Raw genomic sequence first — 19021 nt, 5'->3', positions numbered from 1 at the left:
ACTGTAGCAGTGGGCCTGAGAGGTCTTCAATACTTAGCTTTTTCAAGGATTTAAGACTTGCTCCTGAATATTACAAGGATTTCACTTTACAGAGCAATATGCAATACAGACTTAAAACAAAATAGATAAGAAATAGAACTGTTTGTCTCCCAAGTGAGGTGGATAAATGAGAAACTGAAGTAGCTGAAGGACAGAACAGGGACAAGATTGCTTAGTAATAAGCAATAAAACACAGCAGAAGCAAGAGGGGTGTGAAAAGAAGTTGGCAGACACAGAAAGTTTCCCTGCCCAATATCAGGTTAAGGTAACTAGACTATATTTCTAGTTAGAAAGGATGCAGTCCAAGGAGGCAGTTAATGATTTCACAGCTAAATCAGTTTCTAAGGAAACAGCTAGCAGAATATTAAGTAGTTCAGTCCCCCTTGAGTGATCTCAGCCAGTGAGTCTTTAAAGAGGAGGGGAAAAAAAAAAAAAAGAGAAAAAAAAAGGCAGCTTTCCAGTATTTCCTGGCTCCCTTAGCTCCATACAGCAAGAGCTTGTCCATAAAGGGATCCCATGACAATTCATCTGAAGTAACTAGAGCCTTGTCTGCACAGGGAAGTCATAGAAAAATTAGCATGGAATAGCTGCTACATGTGCAGTGGCTATTCTGCATTAATTTTCTGTGTGAATACTTCTATTCAGCACTAGAAATCCGCTCCCCCCGCCTCCTTTGGAGGTATGAACCAACAACTCAAAGAGATACATTATAGTATCTCCATCAACTGCTTCCTCTTTCACGATGTTTTTAAAATGGCATATGTTACATTGAGTCTCACATGAAGAAATTCAAACAAGTTATATTCACTTCAATTGTGAATGCAAGTATTTAAACTACATTAAAAATTTGTGTAACTACTCTGCTGAATCCAAAACTTCAGATAATTCAGATCAACTGTCCTGGATTGTCCCCGGGTAGACAAGCTGCATATGAGGCTAAAAAGCCTGATGTTTTTCATGCCATTTCATCCGACACAAACACAAGCCACTTAAATTATTTAAAATATGAAATACATCCAGTTCAGATACTGCTTTCAAATTAAGGCAGCTAAGATTTGGTCACTTTTATTGTCTTCCTCTTGCAAGGCTTCCTAAGAGAGTATTTCCTCATTTTAGTAAATGAAGTCGTACTAAAATTAGAACAGTATAAAAGCCATCAAAGCTTGTCCTTTTCTGTTGTAAAATCTAGTTCAAGAACATCTTCATCTATTTACTGCAGTTTTCTTTCCCACAAATTAGTTAGATATAAAATACAAACTTCTCATTCAGGATGGTATCTCATGCTTCCTACTTAAAACATGGGAGCGCCAAACTCATATTATTTCTACCATTTGGCCAGAGCAGGAGGGAAATCAATTTTCACATATTTTCACCATGTTAGATTTCTACTGTTTACATTTTTCCTCCCTAGTTTGCACAGTGAGGCAATCTGTAAAGACTGCTTCACACCATCAAACAAACACTTCTCTTAGACCCAAAGCTCCCAGAACCGATACGGTAGAAAGGTGTTTTTAATTTGTGTCCAGCAGTGACCTGAAGCAGTCTTGTGGAGGCATAAGCTGCGCAGCTGTTCATAAGGAGATTCAAGTTTTGACAAAATATGGGACCAGCGTCACTCCAGTATCCCGGGATACTGTTAAGTAAACATACTGCCTGGGTAGATGGTGGTAAAGAGAGGCACGCGATCACTTCTAGAGATTATTTCTGATGTGCAAATTGTAGTGCGCTACATGGCACCAGGAAATAAAAGCCACTCCCCTGGGTTTGCCACCGTTTTTCTGACTTCCCATAGGAAAGTCACTTCATTTTCACAAGCTTGTTTTTCTCTCCACTTATAAAGCAGGAATGTAATGCTTAGACGCTTCAGTGGTAACTAAGATTTATTCCTGAAAAATACTTTCTAAATAGGCTGTAAGGCTACCCTAACAGCCGATTCCACAGAATCAATCCAGGTCTCCCAGCCCACCATGGGCAAAATCCTGTGCAGGGGAAGTGGGACCTTGAACTCGGTAACACTGACCCCACAGTAAAGTGGCACTGTATATTTAGTCATGTATTAGCCAGTTTAGATTTTTAAGGCCTGCAGTTCTTTTGGAGGACTGCAGGAAAATTATTAGATAATCACTATGCTACTAATATGAGCTTATATTAATTAGTTGCTGTTTCGTTCTTACACACAAATGCACATTTAATATGTAGGGAGAGGGCTTGCAAAAGCTGTGGACATTATGATGGTGCAAAAATTGACCACTGTGAGAAAGGACACAAAGTAAAAACTCCAAATCTGCACCCAGGCTAAACTAGGCAGAAGAAGTAGGCGCCACACTCAAACAGATGACATTTTTTCCAGGGTAGTACTCAGAAGAAAAATCAGGACTGTGCAAGACAAATTCTGCCCTGGGATAGCCAAAGGTTCTTTTTCTGCTTTGGAAATTCATCTTGCCTTCTTAAAAACAAGAAACGTCTTCCAGGGCTTTTTCCACGTCCAGATCTGGTATGTTACGCTTGTCCATTCTAAGGCCCTGGTAACATAATCAATATAATCCTATATGAATGGTACAGCTGCCAAAAAGACATATTTGGATGACTCAGGAGGGGTCCCAGTCAGATCACCTGCTTGTATGAATGCTAATGCCAGCACAAGACAGTGGGGGGGAATAAACATGGGCAAGATAAAGCTGTGACCACTCCCTATCCAAAACAGTAGACTTTGATCAGATTCAACTACACCTGCGTAACTACAGCCTAAATCAGTCCTCACTGTTTTCTGTATGGATCTTCCACACTAATATGGGGAAGAAATGTATTTTAAGAAATAGAAAATATGAACATGAAAGCAAAGAGTGGCAGGGGGGATGACACGGGACAGTCTTCAGACTTCAGGACTGTTCTTCTAAGAACCACCTCTACATTCTAACTTCATTACACTGTTGTATTTCAGGTTACCCATTCATTTTAATGTACTTAGCTATACCAATACTGTGACTTTTGAGTACTATTATCTATACTTTGTTAGAGTGACTTGTAGTCTCTCAGCTTAAGTATCTGCAGAAATGAAAACATTAAATCCTCATGATAAACTGCTGCCTGTATCATAGCTACCTGGATTTGATCAAATCCAAAACTGTATGCAACTGAAAGTAAAAAGTCATTTACATTTGAGATCTCATTGGTATTTTACTTCCTCATTCAGGACAGTGAAAAGGAGAATTCTCATCTCAGAAATTAAAAGATTAAGATATACTCGTTCTAACAGAAGGCAGAGAATATTCAAGGAGCTCTATACTCTAAGATTTCTTTATTCCATTTACAATGCAGCCTTCTACCTCTGACCCCAGTCACACCAAGAGCAAGGTGTCACAGACCCTCCCGCTGGAAAATGTATTTCTTCCAAAGCAGGAAAAATCTAACATAACAAGATTTTTGTCTTTCCCATTTTCTTTTTAATCTGTCCTCTTATGGGTGTCTAGCAAATTTCCCCAGAGCAATATACTTTCTTGCTTATAAAGTGGAAGATCCCAGGCATTTTAGACACTCCATGTAACTTACCAATAGAATATATTATGAGAAGATGAAAGGACTATGAACACGCAGGATATAATGCAAATTTAAATCAAACTGATCGGTAAACATTTACTCAACTATTCCAAGTATGTGACCTCAGCCAATGGACCTCTCTCTGCCCACAACATTCCTCTCCTTTCTTTTTTTGAAATTATCTTTAAGGAATGACAATGGCAATGCACTTTTAGGTAGGGAAGGTTTATTTATCCGGACTGGTGGGAAGTATGTGACCTCAGCCAATGGACCTCGCTCTGCCCACAACATTCCTCTCCTTTCTTTTTTTGAAATTATCTTTAAGGAATGACAATGGCAATGCACTTTTAGGTAGGGAAGGTTTATTTATCAGGGACTGTTGGGGGTTTTTTTGTTGTTTTGTTTTTTAAAGGAGCTTAAAAAAATCCAACTTGGTCTCATTTGTTTGGACTTACATTAGGCACACAGTTCGGTGATAACCTGGCGTCACAGGTCTCTGGAGAGGCTCATCTGTACTCTGATGGACACCAGGAAACAGCTTCTTCTTGGTTTTTGGAGTATGAGTCATTATCTGATACATAGGAAATAAAGAAATGGGGGCGGGGGGAAGAGAATGCAGTGGAAAGACAGGTAACTGGAGCCATAGAGAAAATATATAGAAACATTATATATGTTTCTATAGAAACATTGCATCAGAAACTTGTTACATTCTGGTGTCACTAGATAAAATTGCCTGGAATCACTGTAGGCTGTTCCATGACACCTTATCTCAGGCCACATTTCCATCACCAGCATTGGTAGACCTACGGATTCCGGGATCCAGAAGGCATACAGTCGCATTTATCTCAAATTGGTCACAGCACACTAAATGGCATTTATGCAAACTTTATGCTTTTTTACTTAGTGGCTTTTTGCTGCTTGAGGTAAGACATACAATACTTGATCTGGAATAATTCCTGCAGGAGCAGTTAACTTTTCAACTTTTTTTTTCAAAATAATTTCAGACCAGCAGAGTGTTCCAGTATTAACTTGCTCAGCACTTCGCTTTGTGTGCCCACAGAGTCACTGATGTAGCACTAGAACCCTAAGGCTGCCTTTAGCTTATTATTAAGCCACAGCCTGACTACCTCCTGTGAAAGGGTAGCTACCTTTCTCAAACTTATTCTACTTCTTCTGAACAGCAGCTAATAAAACAGACTGTGAAAGATTTGGACTGCTATGCAGGTAGAACCCGGCTCTTCAAGCAACAAATTGAAGAAAAGATTTTAGAAAGTGATGAAACTACTGAAATTAAACACTTAATCCAGCAAATTAATTTATTTCAAGATCCTAATGAGTAGTACTCACTCCCAAGTACTCAGTTGTTAGCAGCTTCTCTCCTGCAAGCTCTCCCAGTTGAGGTTGCAAAACCTCGTCTTTGTCCAGATCAGCCTCCATGATGTCATGGTCCTCCTGCAACAGCAACATGCATGTTATTTGATCCCAGGTTCCAAGAAGTTTTCATTTCAAGTTTAGTTCTCACTTCAGTAGTCACTTGGATGATATGTACTGCCCAGATAAATGACTGTTAGTACTGCACATGTAAGTCGTAATGTACAAGCATTTTGCACCAAAAAAGCAGACACCTAAAGACAAACTCACCTAAACTTTTGATATAACCAGAAACTAAAGAATCCTGAAAGAAGAAAAAAACCCACCCCTTTTTCCACATATGCTATGCCAAAAAGTACAGTATGCATTTCAAAAGTCATTCTCCTTCAAATTTCCAACCCCAAATAATTATTCCTTGCTTGACCTAATAAAGGCTCAGGAAAAATCTCGGTCATTAGTATCTTTGTAGAACACTGCATGCTAGTCTGAAGAGATGCAATGCTCCATCCTTAACAAGCAGCTGGTATGAAGTTTGGAGTTTTAGTTTTTGCAGATGTGCCCAAGTCAATCTAGTCATACAGTACAGGCTAAAGAAAACCAACCTGATGGCATTTCTCAGCCACACTGGAGGCTGAGAAAAGGCTACCCTTGTTTTAAAAAAAAAAAAACCTGAAACTTAAGGTCAGTCAATTCTAAAAAAAAAAAAAAGGGCACAACAAAGTTATCATTCAGGCAAAGAGGATGGTAGGAAACTTGACAGAAAACTTGTCTGGATCTTGTTATGCATCAGTATCATCTGACAGTAATAAAAGCATAAATTTAAGTTAGACTATAACAACTAGCAGTAAAAATAAAGTGAGTACACCTTAAAACAATTCATAGTCTTTCCTGAACATAATGCTAGCATTCCATGAGACTGAAATGCCCATATGGATATTCAGCACTTTGGGGTACATCCCCTTGACAAAAACACTGAAGTAATTTATTGCTGTTTATTCCCTAAGAAGGAGAAAAAAACCCAAAACATTTTATTACTGATTTTCAAGAAATAGAGGCATAATTTTTAATCACTCAAGACAAAAAAATCCTTATTGCTGGGCATTCAAAACCCCTCCTCAAGCAGTGAGGTGAGACCACAGGTGTCCGACAGCAGCTGTTTTTAGAGCAATGTGAAGCAGCAGCAGCGGCAGCTGCAAACTCAGGTTTGCAAGGAAGCTTTAAAGCTGACAATATCGGGCTGGTACAAAATTCTTGGAATCAGTAGTTTAGGATACAAATACCATACAAGAAGGTAACAATCCTCTGTTGACTTTATTCCACAAACACCAAATGTAATCAACTTCTCAAGTGAAAAGTACCAAGAATTCACTCTCCTGTGCCTATTTCTAGTATAACTATGGGCGATTCATCTTTCATGGAAGTTCTGCAGCTTCTATAGATCTACAAGCCAGGAAACTTTAAAGTTTGAGGGACTTCTCCAGCAAACCAAAAGTAGTCATACAAGAACAAGATAGTATCTTTGCTTGTGTTTTGCTACTGAAAAAAATTCTCTTCTGTGCTGCAGAAGATACCCTAAATAAGACCCACCCCAGATGAAGAAAATGTGCTTTGCTTTTGAAACAGGTTGTGACAGTAAATGTAAATGACTGTCAGAAAAAGTAAATGAATCATTCTAATAAGGTATATTGTAATAGTAATGTAGAGAGCCTGGCATAAACTCCATTAAAAACAATGGCCACTGAACTTTGATGAGCTCCAGAGCACAAAGAAAATGATAAGCAGTTTTGCTTTAGTGAGATTTAGATTCAAGTAGTTTTAAATAGCCAAAGTAAGAAATACCCTCTGCCACAAAGATTAGCCAATAATATGGATGCTTGGATAGTGCTCTATGAAAACAGCATGAGGAAAAAAACATTGGAAGTGTGTACAGGGAAGGTATTTCCTACAGTGGAAATGGCCGACTGATGGTGCAAAATAACGAGACTGCCATCACTCAGACCAAGTAGGTGCTGGCTTCCCCAGAGCTCTACAGGCTTGCCTTTTTTCAAGTTTAGTGAACTCTGTACCAAATGGCTTAAAAACCGTAATTTTTGTTTTGATTTAGTTATTCTCATTGCTCATCACCTCCTCATTCACAGGCACCAAACAGATAAAAAGTACAGACACAAAGGGCTCAATTCAGTAGCCCACAGCACCATCCAGTTCTACTTTGAAATATCCTGCCTGGTCTTCCACTGGGGCTCTGAAAGGGCACAAGCCTCCCACAGGTCCCAAGTCATATCCGACAGCCTTGTGCAGGTGCATGTATTTGTTCATGCATGGATTTAATAAAAAACCTAGTTCTTCTGTCAGTGCTTTGAAGATATCAGATTGTTAATCCTCTTCATCCTCCTAAAGAGGTATTCTCTAGATGCTCAGCCATAAAAGATAAGGCTGTATAGGACCTCAGGAAGATGTTCAATCTGCCTTTATCTCCAAGGCAAGATAAGTTACAATCAGCTCCTAATTACCTGGAAAGCTGGGTAGGTGTGAAAAATAACCCAGATAATGGAAAAACACAGATAAACACTTGTAGACTAGGCAACAACGTCTGTATCAAGCAAAACAACCCCCCTCCCCTCCAAACTCCACAATACACTGTACTTTGAAAAAAACCTAAAAAGTTGCAAAGATGAGCTTCATAAATAGTCTGGTGGAATTTTTTTTTATATGGTATGTTAATGCAGCATCAAGAGCTAACAATTTTCTTCAAGGATGCTTTATAGAAGACTGCCTACACTGTGCCTGGGTAGAGTGTTACATGTTACAGTCAGAACATCTCCGTGCCCTTTCATCCAGCTCTCTGCATGCACGATGCATTTAACTTCTCCTCACAGATCGCCTTGGTTTCCCCAGGTTACACCTCTTCCAGTATTCTGGTTGACACGTTTTGTCAGACAGAGAACGCCAGTTTCTGGGAAGTACCTCTCCCTGCCAACCTTGCTCCCTGACGTTATTTAACATAACAGGTAACTGAGCCTGAATGTGTCCCTCCTCTGCCTCCTTGTACAGAAAAACAGCTTTGATAGACATGCCATCATTCCGCTGCCGAAATAACACAATTGGTGCCCTGTTCACCATTGCTCACAAGCTGCAGCAGACGTTGGCAGCAAAGTCTTTTAATGTAATGGCTTGAAGTCCTGCGATTAGGTCTGCGATTAAGCTCTCTTTCTTTTGATGTACTCTCTAGCTGAAGTGTATTTTCACACTGCAGTTTACTGATTTTATTGCCAGGTGCTGAGTGACGTGGGATCAGAGGGTGTCTGATAAATTGTCACTGTACAGTTATCTAATGTAGCTCAAGTTTATAACTAAACTTTTGAATTAGAGCTACGATATCACATATTCACTTTTACAAGCAGCTTTTAAAGATGGTCCAAGTCAAATAAAAAGCAAATGTAAAGATCAAATACTGAAGATAAACTAAGTTACTATTAACAGAACAGTCGAGAGAATATTAAGCACCAGAAAATATGCACTGTGACTATGGGTGTCAACACACCCCAGATGGCCATAACGAAGGTGGGTATGTACTCCAGAAGCCAGTGCATCCTGAGCTCTACACTAGTTAAGTTAAAGCTCAGCAGACAAAGCTGAAAGCCAATTTATTTCTGAATAACAGTATACACAGACTTTTTTTATTCCGTTTATATGCTCCAATGTCACACATTACGGAATCTTAAATTTCCGAGTGTATGATGCCCTTAGAAATCCCAGAATTACCCTCCAACAGGCTAAACCACATCTCGGTGGCAGCGTTTAGGAGAAAGTAGTCATTACCACAAGATCTGCTCAAAGCCAAGACAGAATTCAAGAACTTTAAATTAAACACAGATAAAAGCAAAAAACCATGAAAGGTAATAGTAACAGCATGGGGAACCTTCGCATGCTCTTGGAAACAATAAAAGCTGGGGCAAAACTTGCAAACTAAGTCTGCATAAGAGAGTCTTTTTGTTGTTTCTTAAGTTGTGAAGGTATAAATATTGATATTAAATAGATCAGCAACAAATTGTAATATCAGTAAGCAGTCTGAATGCATGTCATTAAATTGTCAATATATGGACATATTCTGAAATACATTCAGTCTGTAGTAGTTTTTAAAAGTTATGTAAAGGCAAGACTTTTGATAAAGTTTTCCAAAACTTTCTGTTGCCAGATCACAACATCAGATGTTATCACAGAACCCCATCAAAGAACAATAACTCACAGCATTTCCAAAATACAAAAGGGCTCCAAGCATTGAGGCAGTGAGTCAACAAATCTTTGCTTATTTAACAAAGGAACAACATTATGTGTTTTGTGTAGCATTTTGCTGCCATACTGTTTGTATACTGTATTTTCTAAACTGAGGGACTAAGAAACCAGGCCTCCTTGCAGCAGAACAGAATTAAAGTTCCCAGCAGCAATAAGGATCTAGAACGTGCCACAATTAATGTTATACTAGAAAGTTTTAAAATTGGCTTAATGAGACTTTTTCTTTTTAATATAATGGCAAAGCTAATGAAAAACTGGAATCAGACACTTCTCTGTTTCAAAAGCCTACTGTTATTTTTGACTCAAATAATAAGTGACAGAAGTCCATTTTAATCACGTGATGGTTCAGTGGTAAAAATACATTTCAAAATTATTTGACCTAGAGCCTTGGCTGGGATTGTGAGCAGCAGCAGCTTGTCTAGAGGGTATGACTGAATAGGAGAATTCTCCTTCCTTTCATTCCCAAGAGCAGGTAAAGTAATGAGAGTGTTTAACACTATCAAGCAATTCAACGCCACACCTTTCATAAAGGAGTTCCTTATCTCTGTGCTTTCCCAACAGAACACAGTATCCTTCCAAAAAGTGTACTCGAGTTCAAGCGAAAATATCACCACCTTGGATTCTCATGATACACCTAAGACACTCAAAGCCTTGGAACATCAGTTAAAGGGTGTTAAGCAGCGTATTAAGCAAAGGGAAGTTATAATGATTAATCCCCAGAAAGCCCATCTTGCACATCAAGCATTGATTTTGGGTGGGAGGAGTGGAAAGATTACTGAAAACTCACTTCAGGACTGCAGAAGGTAAAACAATTACAGTAATCCTATTAGAAAAAAGACAGTTTACTGTACCCCCTTAGAACAAAACAGGGAGAGCTGACTGTTAAATAAAACTTCCTTGTAGCTCTAAACTTAGTATTTCCACATAGCTCTAAACTTAGGCAAAGTCACAAGGGTAATTTTTTCACATGTTCACCACCTATTGTGCCACAACACAGAAACTAGCTAAATAATCCAACCAGTGCAAAACTTCCCCGGACGTTGCCGGGCAAAGGCTGGATCCTGCAAGGTGCGGCACTTCATGGCAGCTGAGAGCTCACCACACATTTTACAAGCAGGATACTTACATTTTTCTCTGCTTTCAAAACATAAAAGGCTCAATGTGCACTTGAGAATGCACTCAGCCACCCTGCAGTAACACAGCGTTTTACACTGTAGCATGGTTGTCACTAGCATTTGCGTTAATGTGCAACAAACTAGTAGAAGGTGGACACAACTGACTTGGTAAGTTTTGTGTCTTATTCTTTGTTGGTTCAGGACAAAAACCTACTTTTTGTCTAAAAACTTGGTTTTCAGTAAATATGTTCTCCAGTAATATTCCTAATACAAGAACGTTTTACAGAGATCACTCACTCTCAGTGTCACTGACCTCTTCACGGCAGATACGTGATATAAACCTATTTGCACATATACACCCATCTCAATGTGTTCAAACACTATTCCAAGAACATCTACTGTAGCTGTTCTTTTAAATTTCTCATGCAAGACTTTTCAATAAAAGAAAAGTGCTATGTGGTAGACTTCTTTCAGATAAAACTCCCATGTAACTGCCTAGACAGTATATTTTCAAACCCCCCTGTGCACTTATGGCAACATAGCAATGGCAATATCACCAGTGAAGATGGGTTTAACATTTATTTCCCTTGCATCATTTACACCTTGCTTTGCTTGTTAATTCAGATGATCAAATATGCTGTGTTGTCTACACCTGGGATCCCATTATTCTGTGCAGACAGCTTCTTAAAAAATGCTGAAGTATTTGTATAAAATGCGTTTATTAGCCAAGCTAGAAATACACAGCTAACCAGTTTATATTTACTATGACATAGTTTCTCATGCTTACTTTCTCTTTTTTTTTTGTCCTTTTCTCTTTTTACGGAACTTATTTCTTAATTTGTAATTACTGTTTTCCTTGATTACATACAGACAGTTTATTAAATATATTTTAAAGTTTCTAAGCAGCAAAAGAAGTAGTCACACCCTGAACAGATCATGATACCTTAAGAAAAAGTAACACCCTGTTTATAAACTATTCTGGTGATATACTGGTTCATTTGCTTCCTTCATTTTTAACTGCTGAAATGGGTCTGCTTGAAAGCAAGATTTCTACTGCTACAGTAACTCCTCATATCTTCACACATTTCAAGCTATAAGCCTTTATTTATCACAAAGGTGGTGGATCCAATTTTCTTGTTAATACACCCCGGTAATTGAATAAAAGTAAAAAAAAAAAAACCAAACCAAAACCAAAAAAAACCACCCAAAAAACCAAAGCCTGGCTTATTGACACAAATATTTTCTGTCTAGAAGGTTAAGGATTTTTCTAAAAGGTGCCTGAAGGCATTTAAACTTACTTCCTCATCATCTTCTTCCTCTTCATCGTCAGACACAATACTATCATTTAATGGCTCTTCTAGAAAGAAGCAAAATGAAACGGTGTAAGAGTACCTGTGCAACTTAACAGAATCTCTAGTTATTGCTCCTCTTTTAAGATTTAGCTTGCTTCTCATATAGACATCCCATTCTTTTTAGGACAACTATTGGAATTATTTGCTCCTATAAAGCATTCTAAAAATCACTGAAATCAATTCATATTTGGGACAATGGCAGAAACAGAAACATTCTGGAACAGTTCTTTTCTCATAAATCCCACTATGATATCTCAGTGTATTTACTGACAAGACTTGAATGAAAGTGTGTGCACTTGCAAGTTTGTCTCCTTTTCAATTAATTTTTAATAAAAGACTCTACTTCTCCCTACAAACACTTCAGTATTATACAGCTTTTATACATAAAAAGATAGTACTCACACAGAATACTTATTCTAACTTTTGGACAAATTCATTTCCTTAGAAAAAAGCAGCCAGGCTTATACTGGAAATCTGTACGCTCAACTTTTACTCACCAATCAGACAAAACCTTTTGAAAATACCATTCACAGGTAGAAGAGGAGCGATTCTGTAACCTTGATGAACAAATATTGCATAGTGGCAATATAGTGCTTAAATACTTGATTTGTTCTTTTACAAGTGTGCTGGTTTTGGCTGGAGTATAGTTAATTGTCTCCATAGTAGCTAGTATGGGGCTATGTTCTGGATTTGTGCTGGAAACAGTGCTGATAACACAGGGAGGTTTTCGTTACTGCTGAGCAGTGTTGACACAGGGTCAAGGCCTGATATTCCACACCATATGACGCCATGCTCAGCATATAAAGGTGGGGGAAGAAGAAGGAAGTGGGGGATGTTCGGAGTGATGGCGTTTGTCTTCCCAAGTAACCGTTACGCGTGATGGAGCCCTGCTTTCCTGGAGATGGCTGAACACCTGCCTGCCGAGGGGAAGGAGTGAATGAATTCCTTGTTTTGCTTTGCTTGTGTGCACGGCTTTCGCTTTACCTATTAAACTGTCTTTATCTCAGCCCACGAGTTTTCTCATTTTTACTTTTCTGATTCTCTCCCCCATCCCACCAGGGGGGAGTAAGTGAGTAGCTGTGTGGGGCTTAGTTGCCAGCTGGGGTTAAACCATGACAACAAGCATAAGACATGCTGTCTTCTGCTCTTTCCAAAAGCCAAAGAAAGCAGTCAAACTTGTTCTATTTTTACTGTACAGAAAGATTTCATCAGAATTCACCTCCTTTTCATTGTTTGCTTTCTCTTCCTTCAGCCTTCCTTTCAGCCACAGCAAACAGAAAATACCATAAATATTCCACCTCCTTATACTTGTCTGTATTAACACAGCATCTACAACTCCTAGGACCCATCAATATACCCTCCAAAAAGGATGGTCTCTGCCCCCTGTTCAGGATAAGCCATTTCAGATTAACAAAGCTGCACTCCTCAATAGAGCAAGAGGTGAGCAGAGACAGACCTAGTCCCTAAATCCTGTTTTACAAATTGTATCACCTATTTATTTTTGCTGCTGACAGCAGTCTCTCATTACTGCGAGGTCACTAGCATGAAAGAAAACAGTCAAGGTCATTCTATCTACAGTTCCAAAACTTTGGAATTGAGACCTACTCAGCCTTTTATTTCTTCTTTATAATTGTAACACAAAAGCAAATTTTAAAATACGTCTGACATTCAAATCCTGACATTCACTATTCACCCTCTCTCAGACCATCACACTATTGTTATTCTTTGAGAGTTTCAACGCCAAGTAAAAACATGAGCTTTCTTATGGCTTTTGTGAAAGATTTACAGCTCAGATAGCTGCATCTGTTCTTCTGACCTGAATTGAGCTGCTTGATAATAAATTCAATCTGTCGGATCATCTCTGCATTTCCTTCCTTGATAAAGCAGCGCAGAATTTCTTCCATTCCCTGGATGTAGTGGAAAACATGGCTAGATTAGTTTTTCATGTGACCACAGTGACAGTTTTTTTAGCTAAAATGTCATTGTTTTGTCAGGAAAAACACAGGTAGTGTAAAACAAACCACCATGCCTAGCTCTAAGCTCTCCATTTTGTCCATATGCTTCCCAAAGACAAAAGATATATGCTGTCTAGATTGCTTCTAGGTTTATATACAGAAATATCCATGACGAACAGCAAATTTTTACAACAGATCTGCTGCTTCTGCTTTCTGAACTCAGTACACAGTAGTCAACAGAAAAGGGCAAATTTGCATTTACAGATATAACAGTACAAGGTTCAGAGAAGGAAAGCAAAAAGCAGGACCGACTTTGACCTTCTCTTAAACCCAGTTTCTCTCTTTGTGGCCCCTTATAGGCTTGATGTTGTGTCTTTAATCATTTAAGATGACTTCCAATCCTCTGTGCTTTGTGAGGTAAAACATCTGACAACAATTATGTTTGCATAACTCTCTAGGTTAATCCTTAAGATATAAAGATACACTGCTATCCCAGGAACGGCTTCCTCGAATCCAGAAGTCAAAACACATTCATTACCAACCATTAGACTAACTTTCACAGGAGATCAATTCCTAGTTCTGCTAAAACGTTCCTCCTGCTGCCTTCCCCAGCTAACCATGTCTATACCAGGCAGAAACAAAAGCAGCAAGAGAAACTCATCCTCTTAGTGGCTATTCACTGGTGCAGAATGAATTAAATAAGGGGAAGAAGTAGCAAGGCAGCTGAAAGCATCTCCTGGGCCACATCCAGTCTATGAAATGCTAGATGGACAACACTATTCTAAACTAACACCTTTAATTTATAATTTAGATAGAATCCTTCACACTGCTGGGGCTCCACTTCTGGGAAAAGACCAGCAAATGTGGCAAAAGTGTTTGAGACATACATTGATACCTGCCTGAATATCAAAGATGAAGGGCCTCTTGTGGATTCCCTTCTCAAATGCCATGGCTCCTACCTCACAACCCTGCTGCACATTGCTCAACAGGTACCTGTGTGCGTGCCATCTTTGGCATATGCGTTGATCTTTGTGCCATGCAAAGCAGCACTTCTTACCATTGCTCTGGCTTCTTCTCGGACAGAAGGGATGGCAAGAATGCTATACAGTGTTCCATTCACATATGGTTGTATCTAAGAGGAAGAAATAGTCATACCACTAAGAAAAACTCTTACATTCACCAAGTTGACTATAAGCAGAATTTAAGACTGAAGGTGCAGAACAACTATGTTCAGAGAGTTTAATCAGGCTAGCCTGCACTTGTAAAAATTCCCACTTGGGAAGCAGTGAACTTTTAGAATGCAAATATACTGTGATATGGTTGATCTAAATCAGTACTGCTGCATGCACATTTCCCCCCCACCCCTTCTGAAAATGTATTCTTGCAAATTGACCTAGCCCTAAGAAAATGAAAAAAACCTCAAAACAAACAAACAACCAAACAACAAAGAAGGTTAGTTTCTGACAAACACTAGTGGCAGTATGAAAAATAGGACAAAGAACAGGGACAAGACTGTGTCAGCATGAGCTCAAGACAGGCTTCAAGCATTGTAGCCTTAGTCTGGATGGCCTAAGCTGTAGCAGCTTCAAACATCCTCTCACTCTGCTGCCTGTTACTGTCCCTCAGCAGAGGCAAAATAACAGCTAGCATGAAAGCTCTGTATTATGGTTAGTGAAAGCCACCAGATCTGTCAAACTAGTTTTATCAGCACTTATGTGACCCTTTGTATTGGCCAGTTACTGTCGGAGCACTAAGATTTCCAGTCATCCTCTGTCTATACCCTTGGAAAAATGAACAACAAGCTAGGCTGGGAGCAGGGGAAGCAAGGAAAGATAAGGGACTGGGATTTACACAAGGATTCCACAGCTTCTCAGAAAGCTCTCCTGGCACCCAAGAGCATTGCCTTCTACCCTCGACTTTGATAACAAAACTTCTATCAGCTGCGCTGGTGCAAACTAGGGTCTAAGAATGCACCCTCTGAGAGAAATTTCAAGGCCATTCTAAGGCACAGACTTCAACAGTATGATAGCATTTTCTAAATACTTCAGTCTAGGGACTGGGATGTTATTGTATTAGTGTGTATTGTATTAACTCTCATCATTCCTAAAAACAAAGCTAGTGAAACAGTACAATAAAGGTATGGCAAGTTTCATCTTAATCAAAACAGTGCTAGTAAAGAACTGATCTACATCTTCTAATGAATTCATAAAATGCAGGGTAAACACTTCATTCAAATTTATTCCCTATTTTCAGTTTAAGTGATAAACAAAAAAAAGATGATACAATCAGTGTATATAAACATGAGACACTAGAGTTTATATTTCGTTGCACCTTGCACAATCATCAAGGAATCAATCTAGAATACCCTGATAAAAATTCTGCCTCCCTATGATTTCAACTTCATACGATATTTGCCCATATTTTCTCCTGCCTTGAATTTTACTCCATGGTTAAAGAAGTGACCCTCTGCAGAGACAGCTGAAGCAATGCTTTATATAGCAGACAGCAGGTATCAGTGATGTGTTGAAAAGCATTAGGTAGGAATAACTAAAAATTTTTAGCATTTTCCTCTGAGGTAGTTTAATTTAGCATCTAAGATGCAAGCGTGTCTGGAGACAGAAAAGAAACTTGAACCACAAAAGGGTTAAGTGGCAGGTTAAATGAAGTGGTAGATAAAAACATATTAGGGCTTGAATGTCACATGCTTTCTTATAATATTCCTTAAAACTACTAGCAAATTTGCTTCTTTGCACCTGATGTTTTGCATAATGGCTTGCACCACACATTGCTCATCTAATGAACTAGTTAAGCTTGAGATGATTTGGTGTGAGATGACATTTAAACAGCATCAGAAACTGCAATCAAGAAGGCACATGGACTGCATGATAACTATGCATCTAAAAGAGACTTTCATTCTTAGCTGCCAACATTTGTTAAAGGAAGACATAATTATGTCTAGAAAGACCAGTGCCCAACAAAAAAAAATTGCATAATTGTGAATTTTAGGAGAATTTCACACAACTTAATTACATGAGGGTCTAACAAGAGAAACAAAACAAATTTACTTTTTTCCATTTCCTCCTTTCCTGCTTTTCTTATCTTTAATTTTTCTTTCCACCTTTTCCGTAACCCAAAGTTCGCTGTACAAATACCTCATGATTCTCGTGGCCAAGAAGATCAGAGAGAACTTTGAGCACATGGTTTGCAATCCTTGCACACATTTTCTTCCCTGCAAAGGGAAAAAACATAAATATGCTTGAAAAAATGTAACAGATCAGAGCAAGCTGCTTACTTCTTAACATCAGCACTAAATATAATTTACACAGAACAATACTGTTCCTTGTCCCTGCCATAACTGAGCTGAAATCAGTGGAGTTACTCTGGATTTATACAGTTGTAATCTTGGACAGGATGCAACACAAAGGATTTTAAAAAGTTTAACAAAAACATTATTTTGCTTATGGCAAGCAGTCGATTTTTCACCCTTACCTTACTTTCCTTTTTAAAAGGAAACTTACTTTAAGCTTCAAGTCTCTTGGACATAGACAGGACCTTATTTTCTTGGGAGGAATCTCTGCATTGTAGAAGCGAAGCATGCAAGTATTTCACTCCACAAGGTGAAGGTTAAGCTCGTTGCCATTACTGATCAACTCAGTTCTGACTTTCTTTTATACAAACAAATTTCTTACACAAGTAAAAAGTGTCCTTTGAAAAGTGGGCCTGGAACGCAGGAATGGCAGTCCTCACATACAGATACGAAAAAAGAATCAAAACTTAGAGGGTTCCATTAACTGTTTTCTTAATTCTTTAGATTTTGGTCAGGCTAACCTCCATAGTTTGGGATTCTTGGGAAAGAGATCTGCTCAAAAGCATTGGTTATAACACTCAAATATCTCTGGTTATGTGAGTCCCTGCTACTAATTATAGTAATTTGAAAGAATCCAGGTATATCAGAAAAAAGGATTCACAATCTTCCCTATCCACTTCTTGGAATAAGGTTGTAATTCGAAATGTAAGACACCTGCACTCCGCAGACAAAGATTCATGAGCAAGGCAACAGAATACTCCAGTGTGTAATCAGACAGGCAATCTGTATCTGTTAGAACATCAACCAGCCAGAAAATGAGCCCATCTTTGATCATTGCCGACTGCAGTGCACGCCTAGGATTAAAAAACAAAAAGCCCACAAAAATCAGACCACATCATAAATAGCTTTCAAATACATTTATAGCTAATATAAGCACATTAAAACCCTACTTCATCTACCTGCTATACACTAGCCTGCCAACAAAAAAACCCCAAAACTACCCATTTTGGCAGAATCAATTAAACTAAGGAATTAACAAAGCCTGAAGAAACTGAAGATGCAGATTCCCATAAGGTTAGAGGACTAAAACGTTGTTGGGTGGGTTGGGTTTTTTTGTGGTTTATTTTGTTTTTTTAAACCTGCAAACTGCTGAGGTAAGTTTCTTCATTGGTTTCTAAGGCTTCTAACTCCACCTAAAACTGCATTTTCAATTGTCTTAAAATTGGTAAAAAAAGCCAGCTACGCACAACAGACCCATAAAACAAATTAATTACTTCTTCTGCCATAGGTAGCCATAGCACTAGACCGCTTTTGTACTGCTGATTTGACAAATGAGATTTTTTGCTTAAATCTATTTGCTCTTTTCTCTAGAGATTCTTAAATCACATATTCTTTTAACTCAACCTGTAGCTGCCCTCGAAGAGTATACTGAATAAAGTGCCAGGTGGTCAACTGTGATCTTCTACAACAGAAATTCCTCGCTTTACAATACAAAAAAGAAGTATATACTGATAGAAAGGTCTTACTGAAGAACACCATTTTTAATCACATTATTTCCAATGGGTAGTATGTCTAAATTACAAAGATCAAAGCAGGTATTTTCCTGGTCTTAGAACTTGGGATTTGGATTACTCCTGAAAGCTCATACACTTTCTCAGTCCTGGATCTTGCAGTAGGTCTATGGCATGGACTGAGCAAAACAAGGGAGCATCTGACCACACATTAAAAAAGAGTCCCTCATGTCAAGTATCTGGAATTAACCTTCTCTAAGATTAACTGTTATTTTTTAGAAAATAAAAAACTTTCAAATTTTCAGTAGCTTAGTGCCTAGGCCCCAAAATTCAAACTAACTTGTACTATCAACAACTGCTTTAATAGAAAAATCATTTTCTTTAAGATCGGTTTAGGATTTCAAGCAGTAGGGTATGAAGATTTATTCTCTTTCATCTCAAATATGTCTAAGGTAACATGTCAGGAAGCAGTCCGGAGTTTTACCCATAGCACATTTACATGTGCTTCACCCAGACAAGTTCTAAATGAGACAAATCCAAA

General features: G+C 38.5%; 1 protein-coding gene across 1 annotated transcript in view; it reads right to left on the bottom strand.

The window, feature by feature from the left end:
- The window catches only part of ARMC9 (armadillo repeat containing 9), a 71645-nt gene that overhangs the window by 12437 nt on the left and 40187 nt on the right, over nucleotides 1–19021 (bottom strand). Inside the window, exons 14-20 of the mRNA XM_019472880.1 lie at nucleotides 17684–17823; nucleotides 16815–16891; nucleotides 14720–14794; nucleotides 13524–13614; nucleotides 11654–11709; nucleotides 4924–5025; nucleotides 4032–4147 (exon numbers count right to left, since the gene is read on the bottom strand). Of these exons, the coding sequence (XP_019328425.1) occupies nucleotides 4032–4147; nucleotides 4924–5025; nucleotides 11654–11709; nucleotides 13524–13614; nucleotides 14720–14794; nucleotides 16815–16891; nucleotides 17684–17823 (657 nt within the window). The remainder of the gene's footprint in view (nucleotides 1–4031; nucleotides 4148–4923; nucleotides 5026–11653; nucleotides 11710–13523; nucleotides 13615–14719; nucleotides 14795–16814; nucleotides 16892–17683; nucleotides 17824–19021) is intronic.

Source organism: Aptenodytes forsteri, unplaced genomic scaffold, assembly GCF_000699145.1.
Source record: "Aptenodytes forsteri isolate BGI_AS27 unplaced genomic scaffold, ASM69914v1 Scaffold404, whole genome shotgun sequence".
NCBI lineage: Eukaryota > Metazoa > Chordata > Aves > Sphenisciformes > Spheniscidae > Aptenodytes > Aptenodytes forsteri.
The sequence above is the reverse complement of the archived record's forward strand: the minus strand, read 5'-3'. Positions and strand labels throughout refer to the sequence as shown.